This window comes from Eptesicus fuscus, chromosome 22, assembly GCF_027574615.1.
Source record: "Eptesicus fuscus isolate TK198812 chromosome 22, DD_ASM_mEF_20220401, whole genome shotgun sequence".
NCBI lineage: Eukaryota > Metazoa > Chordata > Mammalia > Chiroptera > Vespertilionidae > Eptesicus > Eptesicus fuscus.
Genome location: NC_072494.1, coordinates 17316299 through 17337924, shown reverse-complemented (window position 1 = coordinate 17337924; position 21626 = coordinate 17316299). Strand labels below are relative to the sequence as shown.

The following is a 21626-nucleotide window of genomic DNA, read 5'->3' as shown; positions in this document are numbered from 1 at the left end:
CTGCAGTGAACATAGGGGTGCATATCTAGTGTTTTTGTTTCCTTCAGATAAATACTAGGTGTATTGGTTAATAATGCAGATTTTTTTCAATAGGGGGAGTTACACATATGTTGATATATATGCGATTTGATATGATACTATTTTGTTGTATGACAACAAGCTTCAAAACTTCATATGTCAAATTTGCTGAAGGTGTTAACATCATAGATATTTTTATGCTTAAAAATGTCGAATTTCATGCCAAGAAAAAGAGCATTTGTGGGAAGTTTTAATTCATTACTTTATTTTAAAGAAAAGTGCTGCTGAAAGTTATTGTATACTTCGGGAAGATTATGGTGAACATGCTCCATCTCATGATACTTGTGAACGCTGGTTTAAATACTTTAAAAGTGATTATTTCAATGTGAAAGACAAAGAACATCCAGGTCAACCGAAAAAGTTTGAAGATCAACAATTGCAAGCATTATTGGATGAAGATGCATGTCAGACTCAAAAACAACTTGCAGGAAGATTAAACTTTGCTCAGCAAACCATTTCCAATCATTTACAAGCAATGGGAAAGATGTTAAAGGAAGGAAAATGGGTGCCACATCAATTGAACGAAAGACAGATGGAAAACCGAAAAGTCATCAGTAAAATGTTGCTTCAACTGCACGAAAGTCTTTTTTGTATCGAATTGTGACTGGCGATGAAAAGTGGATTTATTTTGAGAATCCCAAACGCACAAAATCATGGGTTGATCCAGGTCAACCATCAACATCGACTGCAAGGCCAAATCGATTCAGAAAGAAGACAATGCTCTGCATTTGGTGGGATCAGGAAGGTGTGGTGAATTATGAGCTTCTAAAACCAGATGAAACCGTTAATACTGATTGCTACCGCCAACAAATAATCAAATTGAACCACACTTTGATCGTAAAACGACTAGAATGGGCCAGAAGACACGACAAAGTAATTTTGCTTCATGATAACACAACATCACACACTTCAAAACCAGTTAAAGACATGTTAAAAGATCTTGCCTGGGAAGTATTAACCCACCCGCCGTATTCAGACCTTGCTCCTTCAGATGACCACTTGTTCCAATAAATAGCACATGCATTTTCTGAGCAGTGCTTCAAAACGTATGAAGAAGTGGAAAATTGGGTCTCAGAATGGTTTGCCTCAAAACAAGGAAAGTTCTATTGGGACGGTATCTACAAATTACCTGAAAGATGGGGGAAATGTGTAGCTAGCGATGGACATTACTTTGAAAAAAGCACTTTTGATGTTTCTCTTGAAATTATCATGTTTTCTTTGATTACAAAATCCGTATTACCAGTTAAAAATGCGGATTAACTATTAACTGGTTAATAATACGGATTAACTATTAACCAGTTAATAATGCAGATATTGTAATCCAAAGAAAACATGATAATATGTTGAGACAGACCATTCAGAGACCCAATTTTCCACTTCGTATGTTTTGAAGTGCTGCTCAGAAAGTCGTGTGCCATCGATCGGAACAAGTGGTAATCTGAAGGAGCAATACAACAAAATAGCATACATATCAAATCGCATATATATATATATATATATATATATATATATATATATATATAATCAACATATGTGTAACTCCATCTATTGAAAAAATCCGCATTATTAACCAGTACATCTAGTACCCAGAAGTGGAATTGCTAGGTAATATAGCAGTTATATTTTTAAGTTTTTGAGGAATTACCATACTGTTTTCCATAGTAGCTGCACTAATTTACAATCCCAACAACAGTGTATGAGGGTTTCCTTTTCTCCTCATCCTTGTCAGCACTTGTTATTTGTTGATAGCACTCTGACAGGTGTGAGGTGATATCTCATTGTAGTTTTGATTTGAATTTCCCTGATGATTAGTGAAGTTTAGCATTTTTTCATGTCTGTTGGCCATCTGTATGTCCTCTTTGGAGAAAAATGTCTATTCCAGTCCTCTACCCATTTTTTAAATTGGATTGTTTGTTTTTTTGGTGTTCAGTTGTTTGAGTTCCTTATATATTTTGGATATTAACCCCTTGTCAGTGTATCATTTGTGAATGTCTTCTCCCATTTAGTAGGTTGTCTTTTTATTTTTTATAGAATGCAAAAGCAGCTTTAATAGGTTGTAGAAAAGGAGTTCAAAGATAAGTAAAGAGATTTATTAAGTTCAACCCATAACATTCGCAAAAGCAAATAGTATTTCAAAATCATTTTATCCTTCCAATTTTTATTTTTATTTTTAATTTTTTTAAAAATCTTTATTTTTCAAAGTATTACATATGTCTCCTTTTTCCTCCCATTGACCTCTTCTAGCCCGCCTCTGAGCTCCACCCCAAGCCTTCACCACCCTATTGTCTGTGTCCATGGGTTATTGATATATCATAAAAGTTCTTTGATTGACCTTTCCCACCCACCCTCCCCCACCTTCCCTCTGAGGTTTAACAGTCTGTTCCATGTTTCTATGTCTCTGAATCTATTCTGTTTATCAGTTTCTTTTGTTTATTAGATTCCACATATGAGTGAGATCATGTGATATTTATCTTTCTGACTGGCTTATTTCGCTTACCATAATACTCTTCAAGTCCATCCATGCTGTTGCAAATGGTGTCTTTTCATTTTGTTGATGGTTTCCTTCACTGTACAAAGCTTTAGTTTAATGTTCCACTTATTTATTGTTTATTTTTTTGTTTCCCTTGCCCAAGGAGACATATCCAAAAAGATACTGCTAAGAGCGATGTTGAAGAGTTTACTGCCCATGTTTTCTTCTAGGAGTTTTATGATATTGGGTGTTACATTTAAGTCTTTAACCCATTCTGAGTTTATTTTTATATAAGGTTTAAGAAAGTGGTCCAATTTCATTTTTATCATGTATCTGTCCAATTTTTCCAACATCACTTATTGAAGAGACTGTCTTTACCCCATTGTATGTTCTTGCCTCCTTTGTCATAAATAAATTGACCATATAAATGAGAATTTTCTATTCTCTGGGCTCTGTGTTCTATTCCATATATCTGTATGTCTGTTTTTATGCCAGTACTGTACTGTTTTGATTCTAATAAATGAGCAAGGTATAGCCTTCCATTTATTTGTGTCTTCTTCAGTTCTTTTCTTCAGTGTCTTATAATTTTCAAAGTATAAGTTTTTCACCTCTGTGGTTAAATTTATTCCTAGGTATTTTATGCTTTTTGATGCAATTGTAAATTAGATTGTTTTCTTAATTTCTCCTTCTGATAGGTCATTATTGGTATATAGAAATATAATATATTTCTGTATATTGATTCTGTACCCTGCAATTTTACTGAATTCATTCATTAGTTCTAATAGGGTATTGTTGGTTTTTTGGGGGGAAGGGAGGTCTTTAGGATTTTGGTTGCTTTTGATGTCATTATTTAAAAAACCATTCCCAAGTCCAAGGTCATGAAGTTTTGCCCCTGTGTTTTCTTCTAAGAGTTTTTTAGGTTTGGATTTTAAATTTACTAGTATGTGGTCCATTTTGAGTTAATTATGTGGTGTGCAGCAAGGGTTTAATTTCATTATTTATATGCCCAGTGTCTTGGCACATTTGTTAAAGAGATTATTCTTTCCCCCAATGAAAGGTCTTGTCACCTTTGTTGAAATCAATCGACTACATATATAGGAGTGTTTATTTCTGGGCTCAGTTCTATTCCATTGATCTATGTGTCTACCTTTCTGCTAGTACTTTACTGTTTTGATTACTGTAGCCTTTGTAGTACATTTTGAAATCGGAAAATGTGCGTCTTCCAACTTTGTTGTTCTTTTACAAGATTGTTTTGGCTACTCAGCGTCCCTTGTGTTTCCACATGAATTGTATTATCTCTCTTCCATTTCTGTAAAAAAACGCTTTGAGAATTTGATAGTGGCTATATTGAATCTGTAGTTCATTTTGGGAATGTTGCCATTTTAAATGTAAATCGGATTTAAATGCATGTTAACCCAACTCACTTGCTTTTGGAACTAGAACCTAGAAAAGAACCATGGCCATTTTATGAGTTTTTAATCTAACTATGCCTATTTTTATTTTACATTGCAGGAAAGTTAAAGGAGGAAATATTGATGTACATCCATCAGAAAAAGCACTCATTGTTCAATATGAAGTGGAAGCTACCATTCTTGGAGAAATGGGGGATCCCATGTTGGGAGAACGAAAAGAATGCCAAAAAATGTAAGTTTTCTTTCTTTGTGTACATTCTGAAAGTAGTGAACCTTATATAAACTTTGTAGAAATCTGATACTAAATCTGCATAGATGATAAATGTTTATGGCATTCTTCCATACTTCAGTTTAGTGAAGCAGAGACAACATTAAACTATAGATGCAGATATATTTAGAGAAAATCATGTCTATGTACATAATGGGAACCTACTAAAAAATACCTATTTGATTTATTCCATTCAGTAAATGCACATAATAGAATATAATGTACAACTTGTGAAATCAATTTTAAGATATGTTTATATGGGACTTTTTAGCTTAATTTAGGAAATTTGTATTTTCGGAGATCCTGTGTTCTTCCTTCTTCCCTAGAATTGCAGAAAGTAGTATGATTTCCAAAATTTCCAAATGGGGCATGCACCTTGAATTCATCCCTTAAAAATCTAGCCCTCTAGAACAGTGGTTCTCAACCTTTCTAATGCCGTGACCCTTTAATACAGTTCCTCATGTTGTGGTGACCCCCAACCATAAAATTATTTTCGTTGCTACTTCATAACTGTAATTTTGCTACTGTTATGAATCGTAATGTAAATATCTGTGTTTTCTGATGGTCTTAGGCTCTACAGCAGCGGTTCTCAACCTGTGGGTCACGACGGCATTAGAAAGGTTGAGAACCACTGCTCTAGAAGATCCTAATAAGACAAGCATTTTCTGACTCAATGTACTGAGCTTAAATCTTCCAATATCCTACACCCTTTCCTTTCTGCATTTGTAATTCTTTGAGGACCTCTTGGGGAACTGGCCTCTTTCATCAGTCTGCAGTTGTGCTGGTAATGATCTTGAATCCCTTCCATAGTTTTGTGGAAGTAAAGAAGGTCTGAGATTACCTAGTTTTCTCTCCCAGTCTTCTTCCCTCCATCAAAAATTTGGTTTGGGAAGTAGTTAAAAAGAATTTTAGTGTGTTTTGGTGCTATTAAGTGTATTCAGACTGCTAGGAGTGCATGTGATAGTATTTATAACACTGAAAAGCACTGCATTTTTTCTACATAGCAGTGGTTCTCAACTGGTTCTGATCCACCCCACCCCACCCCCTTCCTGAGGTGACATTTGGCAATACCTGAAGACATTTGGGTTGTCGTAACTAGAGAGGCGCTAAGGGAAGTCAATGGCTAGAGGCCAGAGTGCTGCTAAGGATCCTACAATGCACAAGATAGCCACCTACAAACAAAGAAGTATTTGGCCCAAAACTTTGATGGTGCTGAAATTGGGAAACTTTGGTGTATAACAGCCCAAAAGAGTAGCTGCCTAGTCTATTAATATTCCTAATTTGTCGTCTTCTTGGGTTAGAAGGAGACTAAATTGCACACCGAATTCATTAAAAATAGTTGAGTCTTTGGATAATCTGCTAGATTGAAGAGATACACACTTGCATAAACACATACACTATAAATCCTAACTGACATGCTCACACATTTTTCTGTTTTCTTATACCTTTTCTCTCCCATTTGTGTGCCTGTGATTGCTTCCTGGGTTTTGTACATTTTGAAAACGTGAAAAATCTCTTTGAGATTAATTTGCCAAAGACAAGCCAACAGAGCAGAGTTTTTGCATTTAGAACCTCCTACATCCACATTACATGAGAGAAATTTAGATTTTAGTTCTTGAGAATGCAGTCAGTAACCTTATTCAACTATAATTAAATGAGAATGTTGTTTGTGTTTGAAAATCCGAAGTCTTTCTAGACAAGGGATGCATTCACTAGGGAGTCAGCCAGCTGGAAAGAATACTACCTACTGTTGCTGGAGTAAGTGGATTTAAACATCCTTAAGGGGAAAACCTGAGGACCTCAATTTTGGAATACTCCACCCTGGTGTACACGATTTGGAGAGGAATCATGTTGTGGGACCGAAAGCAGAATGTGGTCTGTTGATAACTCAAGAGTTTTTATCAATGACAACAGCTGGGGTGGAGGGGACACTCATAAAGATTGAGATAGGTTTGAAGTGAAAATGTCGTTAAATTTGGGTAGTCAGTGCTATGGCCCAGGTCAAGAAGACTTGTATTTCAGTCTTCTTTATTTGGCAAAGGAGTGTATAAGCCCATCTTCAATAGAGTCCCAGTTTCTGAAAATTTCTTTATGAGAAACTGATGGTTATAGTCCAAAAATAATATGGGTATTTTTCTTGTGAGTTTTTGGTGTTCTTTATAGATATGGCTGCCTATGAAGATTCTAGTTTTTTATTATAGGAATACTCAGTAAACATACAGGTAACATTTTCTAACAATTCTAGCCCTATCTATTTTTTTCTTTGTCTTTTGTAATAAGGAAAGGATTTAGGAGAGACCTATACACTAAAAGAAGAAAATCTGTCTATTTAATGAAAAGAAGATGAATCAGATTGCTAATATATGTGTTGGTAAAAAAAATAGATTAAAAAGAAATAGAAAAATCTGTTTTATTAGATCAAGATACCACTGTACACCTATTAGAATGGGTAAAATCCAAAACACTGACAGAACCAAATGCTGGTGAGGATGTAAAGCAATAGGAACTCATTCATTGCTAGTACTTTGGAAGACAGCTTGGCAGTTTCTTCTAAAGCTAAACATAAACTTACCATATGATCTAGTAGTTTTAATCATAGATATTAACCCACATGAGTTAGAAATTTATGTCCACAAAAACCTGCACGTGAATGTGTATAACAGTTTTATTTATAATTGTCAACAATTGGAGACAACCAACATGTTTTTCAGTTGACAAACTGGTAAGCAAACAGTGGTGCATCCATACAATCAAGTATTATTCAGCACTAAAAAGAAACTGACTATCAAGTTATGAAAAAACATGGAGGGACTTAAACGCATATTACTAAGTAAAAGAAGTCAGGCTGGAAAAGCCACATTCTGTATGATTCCAACTACATAACATTCTAGAAAAGGAAAAACTAAAGTAAAAAAATTTAGTTTGTCAGTGTTTCAGGGGGTTTGGAGGAGAGAATAGGTGGAGCATGGAGCATGTTTAGGGCAATAAAATTATGCTTTATTATACTATAATGGTGGACACATGATGCATTTCTCAAAGCCCATAGAACTGTACAACACAGTAAATCCTAATGTAAACTGTAGACCTAAATTGATAATGTATCAATATCAGTTCATCAGTTGTAACAAAGGTGATAATAACAGAAAAAAAAACTCTATTGGGGTGGTAGTGGGTGTATATATGGCAACTCTGTACTTTATGCACAATTTTTCTGTAAACCTGAAACTGCTCTAAAAAACAACTAGTAAGAAATTTTAAAAAATATATGTTTATAGTGTTTCTATTGTACCTTATCTTTATCGGATTTCTAGAAACCATCAAGATTTCAAAGTTTCTTGATACAATTAAACATGGAGAGGTCTTTTGAGAGTTTTTCTCTGAATGGACTCTCCTTTCTATCTCTGTCTTCTGATGTGCAGTAAAATTACACAAAAAATATAATCAAGAATTTAAAAGAGGAATATAAACAACCAAAATTTTTAAAATAGAGGAACAGAGTACTGGCTAGGGTTCTTGTTGCAAACATTAGAAACCACTGTAGCAAATTTAAATATGAAAGGAATTTATTAAAAGCTATTAGGTAGTTTGTAGAATCCCAAGAGGACCAGACTTAGGGATGGCCAGATAGCTGTGAGTAATTTCTAAATCACTCTACTGGACTTATTTCTGGAGAGATCATCTTCACCTGAATGATGATTGCACAGATGCTTAGTACAGAACCTTTTTCTGAGATTTCTGTCCCTGCTGCCTTCTAACATCTTGATGTCTTTTTAAATGTCAGCGGTCTTTACCAAAAAATAATTCTATATAATGGCCACTTTCTTATGTTTCTCTTTTTTAATCTGAGCCTTGCGTGAACATATCTGCTTGAGTCTTCACCCTGCACCTAATTTTATGTTTTCATAGGTCTCCTTGGTGCCATAAATTCATGTAAACGGGCAATTGTTTCCAGACTCTGAACAATCTTTTTTATTTATCTTCCAATGAATCTCCTGGACTAAATTAAAAAGGAGAGAGAAGCTGGTTTATTTATTTTTATTAACATACTAACAAGTATAAAATGTTCCTCAGAATTCCTCATATAGGTCTTAAAATGCATCCTGCTTTTTTTCTTCTTCCTTCTACTATATAATTTCCATGAGAACAACTGAACCCGAAATAACCAATATTATGTCTTGTTCCTAACTGAAAAACATAAATGATTTCGTGACTGTGGTCAGGAAGTGATTCACTCTTGGCAATATGGATTCTCACATCCAATGACTAAAGACTTTCTATGTATTACGTCAGAAGATTGTTTTAAAATTAGGTCTTCCAATGTGCTGTTCTGCCTGGAGAGGCTGATGTAGGCTCTATGTTCCTTGTGTTATCTTATTTATCCAACTCAAAGAAAATCATTGTTTTGCATTGTTCTAAGCCTAATTATATCCAACACTTTATTATATAAGAGTCTTTGTAAGGTACCTTTAAATGTTTTGTAAGTTATTTATTTAATGAAATATTATTTAAGTTACCACTTATTTTAATAATACCTGAATTGGAAAATTCTGATATGCTTGCAGCATTCGTCTTAAGAGTCTCAATGCCAACACAGATATAACTTCCCTGGCACGGAAGGTGGTTGAAGAATGTAAACTCATTCATCCCTCAAAACTAAATGAGGTAGAGCAGCTGTTGTACTATCTCCAGAACCGCCGCGATTCCTTGTCAGGAAAGGGTAAGTAGAGACTTCTGACGTTTTAATGCAAAACCGGACTTGTTTGACTGTAGTTTGACCTTTACATAAATGTGGGCGTGTTTTTTTGTTCTGTGTTTTATTTTTGCCAGTGCTGTGAATAAGTAAACGAAAGAATAGACAAACATATTCGTTTTATACATGTTGAGATTTATATTAAACTAGAGGCCTGGTGCACGGCATTTGTTCACTGTGTGGGGGGTCCCTCAGCCCGGCCTGCGCCCTCTCTCAGTCTGGGACCCCTCGCTCCTTACTGAGCCTGGCTTCTGGCTGAGCTGTGCTCCCCCTGTGGGAGCACACTCACCACCAGGGGGCAGCTCCTGTATTGAGCGTCTGCCCCCTGGTGGTCAGTGCGCATCATAGCGACTGGTCCTTCTGCTGTTCGGTTGATTTGCATACAGGCAGTCCTTGGTTACATCGGACTCAACATACCATACTTTGTTCCGTGGTTACGTCGCCATCTCCCATTTATTAAAAAAAAAAAAAGTTTTGACATATGTACATATGTGCTTTATGTTTTTTATTATTTACCACAAATAAAGGTCAGGAATTGTTATCTTTCTTTTAAAATTTTTTTACTGTTTCACTTCATTACTGCTGTGTATGTGCTCCATGTGAGTGACGTAGGTGCTTATGTAGATGGGTTCCGACTTACAGCGAAAATCGCGTTACGTTGCGCTGTAGGAATGGATCTCTGACGTAACTCGAGGACCTACTGTATTAGGGTTTTATTATATAGGATGGTTCTACACAAAATGATATTTCCATTTCATACTGTGTGTGTGTGTGTGTGTGCGCGTGTGCGTGCGCATGCATACATATGCTGAAATAAGGAATAAAAAGCAGATATCTTTTTAAATGTCAGTGGTCTTTACCAAAAAATAATTCTGTATAATGGCTATATAATTCTAGAATAACAATAGGAGAGAATTGGGGGCAGAAAACCTATTTTCTCTACTCCAACTAGATTTATGTTTTCTAAACTTCTCATTGACATTTAGTTTATTATTTGAATGGGTGACTTAAGTATTTAAATATTAAATATATGTCATATGCATTAGACTATCGTAATGTTATGTTTTATGAATCTTTCTTAGGAAAATACTTCCTTTTCATTCCTCAGTGTCTCTGTTGTTAACATGCTTCTATTTTTAGTTCCCTCAACAAGAACTAAGCCATTAAAATATTAGAGCTAAGTGACTGATTATTTATAGAAGGCATTTTCAAATAATCTAAACCAAAAATGAAACAAAATAAAAATACAGACATTTTAATGCAAAATCATCTCAGATTATTGAATGGTTAGTTATTTCATTTCATAGTATTACATTTACATACCTTTCATCATGGGTAAGTTCCAAAATATGATGCCCTTAAAATGACTTATAAAGACTTAAGTTTTGATTATACTAAGTAAAATAAATGAAATAGAAAATTTGTTTAAACCTTTTCAAGTAAGTCTTGTCTCTCTATGAACAGGAAATAAACTGCCCTGTGCCTAATGTATACTTTTATTAGTTAGCCCTAAATAGAGTTACTAACTCACACTGTATAATCAATAGGTATTTATTTAATGAGTTGGTTGCCTGTGAACTTATTTAAGAGCAAAATTAAGCTTAGCTAATCAGCTGCTGAAAATAAAAATTACTCATAAATGCCAAAAACCTAGTTCTTCTCCTTAAAAAAAACAAAAAAAAAAAAAAAAAAACGTGTTTTTTTTTTTTTACAGAAAAAAAAGAAAAAACAAGCAAACCTAAAGATCCACCTCCTTTTGAAGGAATGGAGGTAAGACTACATTCTGATCTAACAGAAATCTGATTATAAGGTGTTGCCTTTTACCATCAGTAATTCATACAATCAACATTAAACATATGTATAGTTTTTTTAAAGTGATTGAACTTAGAAGTGCCTGAAAAAGGTAGAAAGTCAGTATTTAATTGACAAAGGCAAAAATTATTGGGTATGTTTTTTAGACAATTTATTTATGTTTTTTTAAATATATTTTATTGATTTTTTTACAGAGAGAAAGAGAGAGGGATAGAGAGTTAGAAACATCGATGAGAGAGAAACATCGATCAGCTGCCTCTTGCACACCCCCTACTGGGGATGTTCCCGCAACCAAGGTACATGCCCTTGACCGGAATCAAACCTGGGACCCTTGAGTCCGCAGGCCCGACGCTCTATCCACTGAGCCAAACCAGTTTTGGCTAGACAATTTATTTTTATAGAAAAATAAGTTGTGAAGTGTTTTAAATATTTTATTGCAATATGTTTGAAATATTATTCATTATAGTAATACAAATTACTTTGTATTATATTTAAAATATTTTATAACTGATAGACCAAGTTTAGAGCTTGTATACTTCCCATTTTATCATATGGTTTATAATTACTTTTGTATTGAAGTCCTAGCACCCAAAGGTCTAATTTTCCCCTTTATGAGTCCTTTGAAAATTTATCTATTATTTTAAAAGGCAATGTATTGATCACAAAATATCATTCCTTTACAGTGACTCTGTTAAGTATTATTATTATTTTGGAATACTTTCTTCTTCTTCCTTTGCTTCAGATTGATGAAGTTGCTAACATTAATGATATGGATGAATACATTGAGTTATTGTATGAAGATATACCTGACAAGGTTCGGGGTTCTGCTTTGATCCTGCAACTTGCTCGAAATCCTGATAACTTGGAAGAACTACTATTAAATGGTAACTTAACAGTTATAAATATTAAAATTATAAAAATTATTGTAAAATATGATTTTTAAATTATTATATTAGAGAATTAATTTAAAATTATTTATGCTGAACTTAAAAATATACTTTTTCCAGCTCTTTCTTACCTTTCTTCTTCAAATTTTTAACATGAGAGCATAACATCTAAATGTTCTCTGGAGAATTCATCAATAATTTAATTTAAATAAGGGAAATCAAGCATTATTGGTACTGTATCTTTTCTTCTAATTTGGAACACTTTTTTTAAAAAATATTTTTTTATTGATTTCAGAGAGGAAGGGAGAGGGAGAGAGAGAGAGAAACATCATTGATGAGAGAGAATCATTGATCGGCTGTCTCCTACACACTTCCTACTGGGCATCAAGGCCACAACCCAAGCATGTGCCATGACTGGGAATTGAACTGTGACCGACTGCCTGTTCATAGATCGACACTCAACCATGGATCCACACCAGCCAAGCTGGAACACTTTTTATTTTTTCAATTAGGAGGCAATATGAAGCTTTTGACATTTGTATACATGTCAGCCTGAAGGACTCCCTTTAGTATTTGTCATAGGGGAGTTCTACTATCTTAAGTTTTTATTTTCCTTGGTGTTTGAAGGATAGTTTTGCTGGATAGAGAATTGTTGGTTGATTGTCTTTCTTTTAGCACTTTGAATATGTCATGCCACTACTTTCATGTCTCCATGGTTTCTGATGTGAAATCCGCTGTTAATTTTATTGATGATCCTGTGTACATGTTGAATTGTTTTTCTCTTGCTGCTTTCAAGATTTTCTTTGTCTTTGGCTATTGCCAGTTTGTCTATGATGTGTTTAAGTGTTGATATCTTTGAATTTATCTTACTTGGAATTTGTGGATCTTCTTTGATGTGCAGATTAATGTTTTTCAGCAAACTTGGGAAGTTGTTAGCCATTATTTGTTAAATATTCATTTTACTCTTTTGTCTTCTCTCCTCTTGGAACTCCCATTTTGTTTATGTTAGTATGCTTGTTGATGTTCCCCAGGTCTTTGAGGCTCTGTTTATTTATTTTTCTTTTTTTTTCTTTCTGTTCCTGAAACTAGATAATCTTAATTGACCTGCCTTTACATTTGTTCATTCTTTCTTTTTCTAGCTCATATCTGCTGTTAATATTATTAATGAATTTTTCATTTCAGATATTGTAATTTGCAATTGCAGAATTTCCACTTGGTTCATTTTTAAATAATGTGTATCTCTTTATGATATTTCTTGTTTGGTGAAACATTGTTCTCCTACCTTCTCATACTTTTCTTTAATTCTTTCAGTTCTTTTAATTCTTTTTTAAAAAGATATATTTTTATTGATTTCAGAGAAAAAGGGAGAGGGAGAGAGAGATAGAAACATCAGTGATGAGAGAGAATCATTCATTGGCTGCCTCCTGTACACCCCCAACTGGGGATGGAGCCTACAACCCAGGCATGTGCCCTGACCAGGAATCCAACCATGACCTCCAGGTTTATAGGTCGACACTTAACCACTGAGCCAAGCCGGCCGGGCCAGTTCTTTTAGTTCTTTGAATATATTTACAATAGATGATTTTAAATCTTTGTCTCATAAATTCAACATCTGAGCTTCCTCATGGACAGTTTCTATTGACTGCTGTATTTCCTGATTAAGAGATATCCTGTCCTATTTCTTTGTATAGCTTGTATATTTTATTGTTGTTTTGAAATAATTTTGTGGAAACTCTGAAAATCTGATCCCCACTCCCTCCAGGGCCTGTTATTTTTGCTGTTCATTTGCTTAATGAGTTTCCTGCATTATTTCTGTAAAGTCTGTATTCTTTGTGCAGCCACTGCTCAGTTAGTTTAGTAGTAGCTGATGATTGTATAGAGATTTCCTTAAATGCCTGGCACTACATGTCCCAACCTTTGCTGGGGGAGCTGTGTGTGTGTGTGTGTGTGTGTGTGTGTGTGTGTGTGTGTGTGTAGGAGGGAAGCTTGTCCTCAGTGCTATAGCAGGTAGTTTAGAACCTTATCTTCATTTCCTGCTTGCACATTGCCTTAAGGTTTTCCAGAGATGAGAGATTAGGTTCTTCTCTGGTCTTTCTCTGACAGGTGCATATCCCTGCACATAGAATCCTGGGAATGTGTTGAAGCTTTTCAAAGACCCTGTGAATATCTTTTTCCAGTTATTCCTCTTAAAGATTTAGGTCAGCCTCTTGTTAACTCCAACTGGCAAGGCTGCTGCACATTACTGCCATGTCTTAACAAGTAGTTTTCAACAAATGCCCTGGGTGTAAGGCTGCATGGAGCAAGCTCTGAGTCAGGACAAGTAAAAAAAAAACCCTGGGAATGGAGCTTTTCAGCAAGCATCCAGACGGATTAGAGAGTGACAGTTATTTGAGGAGGGTTTTGGGAACCAAGCACCAAACTGTTCTGCCTCCTCCAGTTACTGTTAGGCTGCTGTTTTTCACAGATGCCATAGTTTTGATTTTCTTGTATATTTTGTACATTTTCCTACTTATTATTTTGAGATCACTTTAGTATATTCTCTAAAAAATTATAATGGAATTTTAATTTTGCCTTCTGTAAACTCTGTAATTTTCTTTGGGCTATTTCTTGATAACTCATGTATAATTCTTGTAGCTATAATTTCATTGAGATATTTCTCTGTTCTATACTAAAAGAGAAAAATGAAATAAAATTTGAAAAGTGGGTCACCAAACCTTTGCCTAAATCATGGTATTATAGTATGTCACTTCCAAAATATATTCTATGATATCCTATTTCCTCTGGATTATAGCGATGAAATGTCCAGATTCTTTGTTAAGTAGGACTTTTTGGAGCTTTTGCTCTTAATATACATTGCCTGTCTAATTACTTAATTCTAGAATGATTTTGGAGATCAGTATATATTATACTAGTATGTGCTCTGCATTGTGAATATGAAAAATATGAAACACCATTATAGGATTTTTCAGTTTGTTAAAAAAAATTCTTTTAGAGTGGACTAATATCATAGTGAATTCTTTTTTTTTTTTTTTTTTTTTTTTTTTTTTTTTTAAATTTCTTTATTGATTAAGGTGTCACATATTTGTCCTCATCCCCCCATTCCCATCCCACCCCTCTCCCCACGCATGCCCCAATCCCCTGTTGAACTTAACTGTTGGATAGGCTTATATGCATGCATACAGGTCCTTTGGTTGAACTCTCCCCCTCCCCCGACCCTCCCCCTACCCTCCCCTATCCTCCCTCTGAGGCCCGATAGTCCGATCGATGCCTCCTTGATTCTGGTTCTGTTCTTGTTCCTCAGTCTATGTTGTTCATCATTTCCTCTAGATGAATGAGATCAAATGTCACTAGATATATACTAATAAGAACTGAATGTGAGACCAGCAATAATATTTATGCTGACAGGCAAATGAATCAATCTGTAGCGAGCTTCCCCCTGGACCAACAGTTCTTTTGAGACCCAATTTCGATGTCCAGTAGTTCCTTATGTGTACATGTCAGCACTGACCCCTCAGCTCTGGATGGTGGACAAATGGTGGTAATGGAGGTCCGACTCCCTCTGGTTTGGTCTCGGCCGAACCCAGGGGCACGGCGTCACCTGGACTAAGGGGCACGTGGCCTCACCCATACCCAAGGGGCGCGTGGTCTCACCCGGGCCTGGGACCCAGCCTCACCCGGATGGATCCAGGGGCGCACGGCCTCACCCGGACCCAGGATCTGGCTTCACCCGTACCCAGGGACGCTTGGCCTCTCCCAGACCCAGGGGCACGTGGCCTCACCCGGGCTTAGTTGCACAAGGCCTCACCCGGATCCAGGGACACATGGTCTCACCCAGACCCAGGAACGTTTGGCCACTCCCAGACCCAGGGCCACTTGGGCTCACCCGGGCCTAGGTGCACGAGGCCTCATCCGGATCCAGGGACGCATGGTCTCACCCGGACCCAGGGACGCTTGGCCTCTCCCAGACCCAGGGCCACTTGGGCTCACCCGGGCCTAGGTTCACGAGGCCTCACCCGGATCCAGGGACACATGGTCTCACCCGGACCCAGGGACGCTTGGCCTCTCCCCGACCCAGGGCCACTTGGGCTCACCCGGGCCTAGGTGCACGAGGCCTCACCCGGATCCAGGGACACATGGTCTCACCCGGACCCAGGGACGCTTGGCCTCTCCCAGACCCAGGGCCACTTGGGCTCACCCGGGCCTAGGTGCACGAGGCCTCACCCGGATCCTGGGACACATGGTCTCACCCGGACCCAGGGACGCTTGGCCTCTCCCAGACCCAGGGCCACTTGGGCTCACCCGGGCCTAGGTGCACGAGGCCTCACCCGGATCCAGGGACGCATGGTCTCACCCGGACCCAGGGACGCTTGGCCTCTCCCAGACCCAGGGCCACTTGGGCTCACCCGGGCCTAGGTGCACGAGGCCTCACCCGGATCCAGGGACGCATGGTCTCACCCGGACCCAGGGACGCTTGGCCTCTCCCAGACCCAGGGCCACTTGGGCTCACCCGGGCCTAGGTGCACGAGGCCTCACCCGGATCCAGGGACACATGGTCTCACCCGGACCCAGGGACGCTTGGCCTCTCCCAGACCCAGGGCCACTTGGGCTCACCCGGGCCTAGGTGCACGAGGCCTCACCCGGATCCAGGGACACATGGTCTCACCCGGACCCAGGGACGCTTGGCCTCTCCCCGACCCAGGGCCACTTGGGCTCACCCGGGCCTAGGTGCACGAGGCCTCACCCGGATCCAGGGACACATGGTCTCACCCGGACCCAGGGACGCTTGGCCTCTCCCAGACCCAGGGCCACTTGGGCTCACCCGGGCCTAGGTGCACGAGGCCTCACCCGGATCCAGGGACACATGGTCTCACCCGGACCCAGGGACGCTTGGCCTCTCCCAGACCCAGGGCCACTTGGGCTCACCCGGGCCTAGGTGCACAAGGCCTCACCCGGATCCAGGGACACATGGTCTCACCCGGACCCAGGGACGCTTGGCCTCTCCCAGACCCAGGGCCACTTGGGCTCACCCGGGCCTAGGTGCACGAGGCCTCATCCGGATCCAGGGACGCATGGTCTCGCCCGGACCCAGGGACGCTTGGCCTCTCCCAGACCCAGGGGCACGTGGCCTCACCCGGGCCTAGGTGCCCGAGGCCTCACCCGGATCCAGGGACACATGGTCTCACCCGGACCCAGGGACGCTTGGCCTCTCCCAGACCCAGGGCCACTTGGGCTCACCCGGGCCTAGGTGCACGCGGCCTCACCCGGATCCAGGGACACATGGTCTCGCCTGGACCCAGGGGTGTGTGGGCTCTCCCTGACCCAGGGGCGCTTGGCCTCGCCCGGGCACGGGATCCAGCGTCATCCGGGTCCAGGGGCACTTGGCCTCACCCGGACCCGGAGTCCGGCCTCACCTGGACCCAGGGGCATGTGGCCTCACCTAGACCCAGGGACGTGAGGCCTCACTTATACCCAGAGGCGTGTGACCACACCCGAGCCCAGAGGCGCGCAACCACGCCCGCACCCGGGTCTCAGCGGGGCCCCGTCTTCCCGATCCCAATTCCTGCCGGTCAATCCCCCCTCAGCAATTCCCCTGGCCTTCCTTCTGGAGCTCCAGTATGGCTGCTGCAGAACTCGTGGGGCGGTGGCTCGGCGAAGCTCCGGTGCACCCGGTGCATGGCGGTGGGCCAGTCTGGCGTCGCTGTGTCGGCCCTTGGGTCTGCATCGGTGGCCGGTCGCCGAGCATGCGCACCTGGCTGCTTCCGGGGCGTTGAGATTCTTGACGGACTCAGAGGTCAGCAAGCGCGGAGTCTCCCACCCCATGTCTCATAGGGGCTCGTCTGTCCGTGCTTGGCTGCCAGTGGAGCCGTCCCCTCAGCCGGAGACCGCCGGGGGAACTGCGCCGAGCACGTTCCAGGCCGCTGTTGTATCGCCTGAGCCATAGGTCTTTTGTGTCGCCTGAGCTGTAGTTCTTAAAGTGTGGTCTTTGGGTCACTGGCATCAGCATCATCCCACATCCCCCTCTTTTATTCTAGTTGTAGAGCATCTACTCAGCCAGCCCTATGGTGGTCTTGGATGGTGTCTGCTCTGCTCTCTTGTCGTAGTCTCAAAGTTGTTGTGGTAGGCAACAATCAGGCTTCCGCCCTATGCCTCCATCTTGGTCCTCCTTTGTATAGTTAAGTCTTGATTGGTGTTGGTGTCACTGGGGGGGGCTCTCTTTGTCTATAAAGGAAGAGTTGCTGTGCAGGAGATACGTTTATGGGCCGGGTCTTGGTGCAGCAAAACTTTGGCGCTCACTGAATATTCCCGTTGAATGTGTCCCTTATGCACGTGGTTGAAATCTGGTGTCATCTCCCACAGACCACTAGATGCCCTCGTTTCTGGGTCTCCAATGGGGTGTAGATCAGGTACTGCCTTAGGCACTCAGCAAGGATTACAGCAAAAACTGTAGTTTCTTCCTCCTGTCTGAGTGGCCCTGGAGCAGTCCGACTAGAACAGCAGATCATCTGGTCCGCTGCCAGAGGGCAGTCCACCCACATGCATAAGCCGTTGCTTGGGGCGCAGGTGTGCCTGCAAGACTTTCGGGGCAGGTCTTCAAGACGTGCGGGGCGGGTCCCAGGGGGGGCGGGGTCTCAGGGTGCCAACAGGCCATGGTGCGGCGAGCCTCGATGGCTGTGAGTCTGGTCCTTCTGCCTTCCATGTATCTAAGTCCCCTCGTTCCGCACTCCAGCGCAGCAAACACTGATTGCTGGGCGCACCTCTGCAAGAGTCCCGCCTCTCCCCGCAGGCATCTGGGTCTCCCGGGGTTCGCCAGAAGATGGGTTTCAGGGTGATGGAGAGCTAATCTCCCTTAGGTTTGGAACAAAAGCCCCTTTCCCCCGCCACCAGCCAGACCCACGCACCTCCACACCTCATCCCCTCCGATTTCGTTGGGTGCGAGGCAACAGAACAGCCTTTAACCTCCGCCGCCATCTTTTTCAAACTTCTCAATTTGTACTTCTTAATCCCTTCATTTCAGTCAACTTTACTGAAGTCTAGCGCCGCCGGGAGGTGCACGGAAAGGGCGCCCGGGCCTCCGTCCGGTGCGCGGTGCGCGCGTCCCGCGGAACCAGGCGCGCGAGGGCCGCGCGGCTGGGACGGGCGCTGGGCGGCCGCCGAGCTCCAGGCACCGCCATCGCCGTGTTCCGGACGTCGCCGCCGCGGCGTCCCCCCAATTTATACTTCTTAATCCCTTGAATTCAGTCAACTCTACTGAAGTCTAGCGCCGCCGGGAGGTGCACGGAGAGGGCGCCCGGGCCTCAGTCCGGTGTGCGGGGCGCGCGGCCCGCGGCACCAGGTGCGCGGGGGCTGCGCGGCGGGGACGGGTGCTGGGAGGCCGCCGGGCTCCTGGCGCCGCTGCTGCAGCGGCGTCCCCAGCGTCCCGGGCCGGGCAGCCTGCGGGGGCGGCGGAGTTGCGAAAGTGAGTGAGTTTCCCAGGGTTTCGCCCGGAATGGGGTTCAGTGCAATCGGAGCCGGTGCTCAGCGCACTCCGGAGCCTTTATCTCCTTCCTGCCAGTGAACTCCGGCCAGGTCATCAGCCGCCCCCTCCTCTCCGGTTCCATCCTCCCCGCAGGCGCGTGTGCTCGTGTCTCCGCCCGTTTCTCCATACCTCAGGCTTTTACGGCTTCCCCGACTGTCCCCGTGGCCTTCTCCTTCCCCCCAGCTGTGGGCATTTCAGTCCGCCAGCTCTCCTGTGGTTCTGGACGATGTCCGTTCTGACCTCTAGTTGTATTTTTGAAATTGTTGTGCCCGGCTGCAGGTTAGGTGTTTAACCTATGCCGCCATCTTGGTTTCTCCCATAGTGAATTCTTATTGTTTCATAATCTGTATAGCCTGAAAGCTCAAATAAATTGAACACTTCCATTACAATGATAAATACTGGTAATGCAGTCCACGAAGTATAATAGATCCTGGGTGCCAAAGAAAGTTAAATGATAAGTTATATATAATATACAGATATTCTATTTAATTTGTATTATATTAAGAATTGGTAGGCCATATAGCAACACTAATTTGAAAACAGTCTCATTACTTTATGATTACTTAATATGTGATAATTCTCATTAATCAATTCATTAATTTCATCTTTCTCATGATAAAAATCTAGCATGGATATTTATTAAACTACCCTGAAGCTAATTTTGCGAAAATTTTTTATTTTATTTATGTCTGTTGGCACCAATTTAACATGATATTAAAATATTGGACTTAATATTTTGTGTATAACTTTTATTTGGGTATTACTTTGCTTTAATCCAGCTAGTGTTAGCCTGCTAAACTGCTCATTATTTTTTTAGAGTTGTTCTAGTTTTTTTACTTATTCACAAACACCTTAAATCACATGTTAAAAAAAGAAAAAAAGGATACTACTGTAGCAAGTGGAAATTCAACTAAAGAATTAATGGTCTTATTATTTTATTGTCACCCAAGATATATTTATATTACTTTATCTAAATCATATTTTATTTTTCTGTATACAGGAATAGACTTAAAGTTGCATGTTAGGAGTTTTTAAGTAAAAGTTGGATTTCAGTTTTAAAAATAGCTTTCTGTGTTGGAAAGAAGCATCCTACTTTGTTGTCCCAGTTCTATCTTAGCTTTGTTATTTATTTATAAGTAGACATTTAAAACCAATCACCCTTTATACTAGAGGCAAGACGAATGATTATATTTGCATGTCCCATTTTTATCTAGAAACTGCCCTTGGTGCATTAGCAAGAGTCCTGAGAGAAGACTGGAAGCAAAGTGTTGAGTTAGCCACAAACATAATTTACATCTTTTTCTGTTTTTCCAGGTAAGTATTAAAATTAGGTAATAAAAGTAATAGTCTATCTGTATTTCTCCTTGTGTATGACATTGGTTTAGATTGTAGATCATTGGTTCACTTAGTCACTCTGTGTGACTGCCCATGCTTTGTTCTGAACTCTTATTCTGTTTTCTATCCTCTGTCCTCTCTGTTGTTCTGTTTTAATTTAGTCTGTACTCACCCATGCACCCACAGTTTAAGAGTATGGACTCTGGACGTAGACTGTCTGGATTTGAATTTAAGTCCTGCTATTTATTAGCTGTGTGATCTTGGCTATATTACTTAACTTCTCTGTGCCATGGTTTCCTCATCTGTAAGCTGTGGATAATAATAGTAGCACCTTTTAGGTAGCTTTTAGAATAAAGCCTGATCCAGACTAAGTGCAGTGAATGTTATTGTTTTACACACACACCTGTTATGCATTCACATGTATTATTTTACACATATATTCTTTAGAAAGATGTTTTTTGAGACATTGTAAAAAGTCTCTAGCTAATTTCTAAAGAATTGCCTTTCTCTAGTCTAAAAATGTATCTAGAATTAGCAAATAAATATTTACTGAATAAGTACTTGGATCAATGAATTGTCTAGGAAACATGCAAAACATGATTGCTAATAATTTTTTAAAATTTTTTATTGATTGATTTTAGTAGGAAGAGATAGAGAGAGAGAGAGAGAGAGAGAGAGAGAGAGAGAGAGAGAGAGAGAGAGAGATTTGTTGTTCCACTTATTTATGCATTTATTGGCTGATTTTTGTATGGGCACTAACCAAGGATCAAAACCGTAATCTTGACATATCAGGTTGATTCTCTAACCAGCTGAGCTACTGGCCAGGACATGATTGCTAATACTTTACTAGTTAATTCTTTGGTATTAGTTTTATTCAATAACAGTATTGTTATAGTATTAGTTTTGGTAGATGGTAGTCTGAAGATTTATTTTGAGGGTATCTGAATAGTTTAAATGGTTTTTAATTATAAATGTGTTTTGTTTAATTTCTAGCTTGAAAATAATTTTAATTCAGGTAATAGTAATATGTTAAAATATAGTTAAAGGAATCTCAGAATTTTAAGTCTTTCTAGTATGCTCTGTATTTATTTATTGATA

At 40.4% G+C, this 21626-nt stretch overlaps 1 protein-coding gene across 3 annotated transcripts in view; it reads left to right on the top strand.

The window, feature by feature from the left end:
- Nucleotides 1–21626, top strand: part of KIFAP3 (kinesin associated protein 3) — a 143102-nt gene that overhangs the window by 22131 nt on the left and 99345 nt on the right. For all 3 annotated transcript variants that reach the window (XM_054712272.1, XM_054712273.1, XM_008145826.3), the window contains 5 exons: nt 4061–4192; nt 8791–8945; nt 10693–10748; nt 11533–11674; nt 20408–20507. In XM_054712272.1, coding sequence (XP_054568247.1) covers nt 4061–4192; nt 8791–8945; nt 10693–10748; nt 11533–11674; nt 20408–20507 — 585 coding nt within the window. The remainder of the gene's footprint in view (nt 1–4060; nt 4193–8790; nt 8946–10692; nt 10749–11532; nt 11675–20407; nt 20508–21626) is intronic.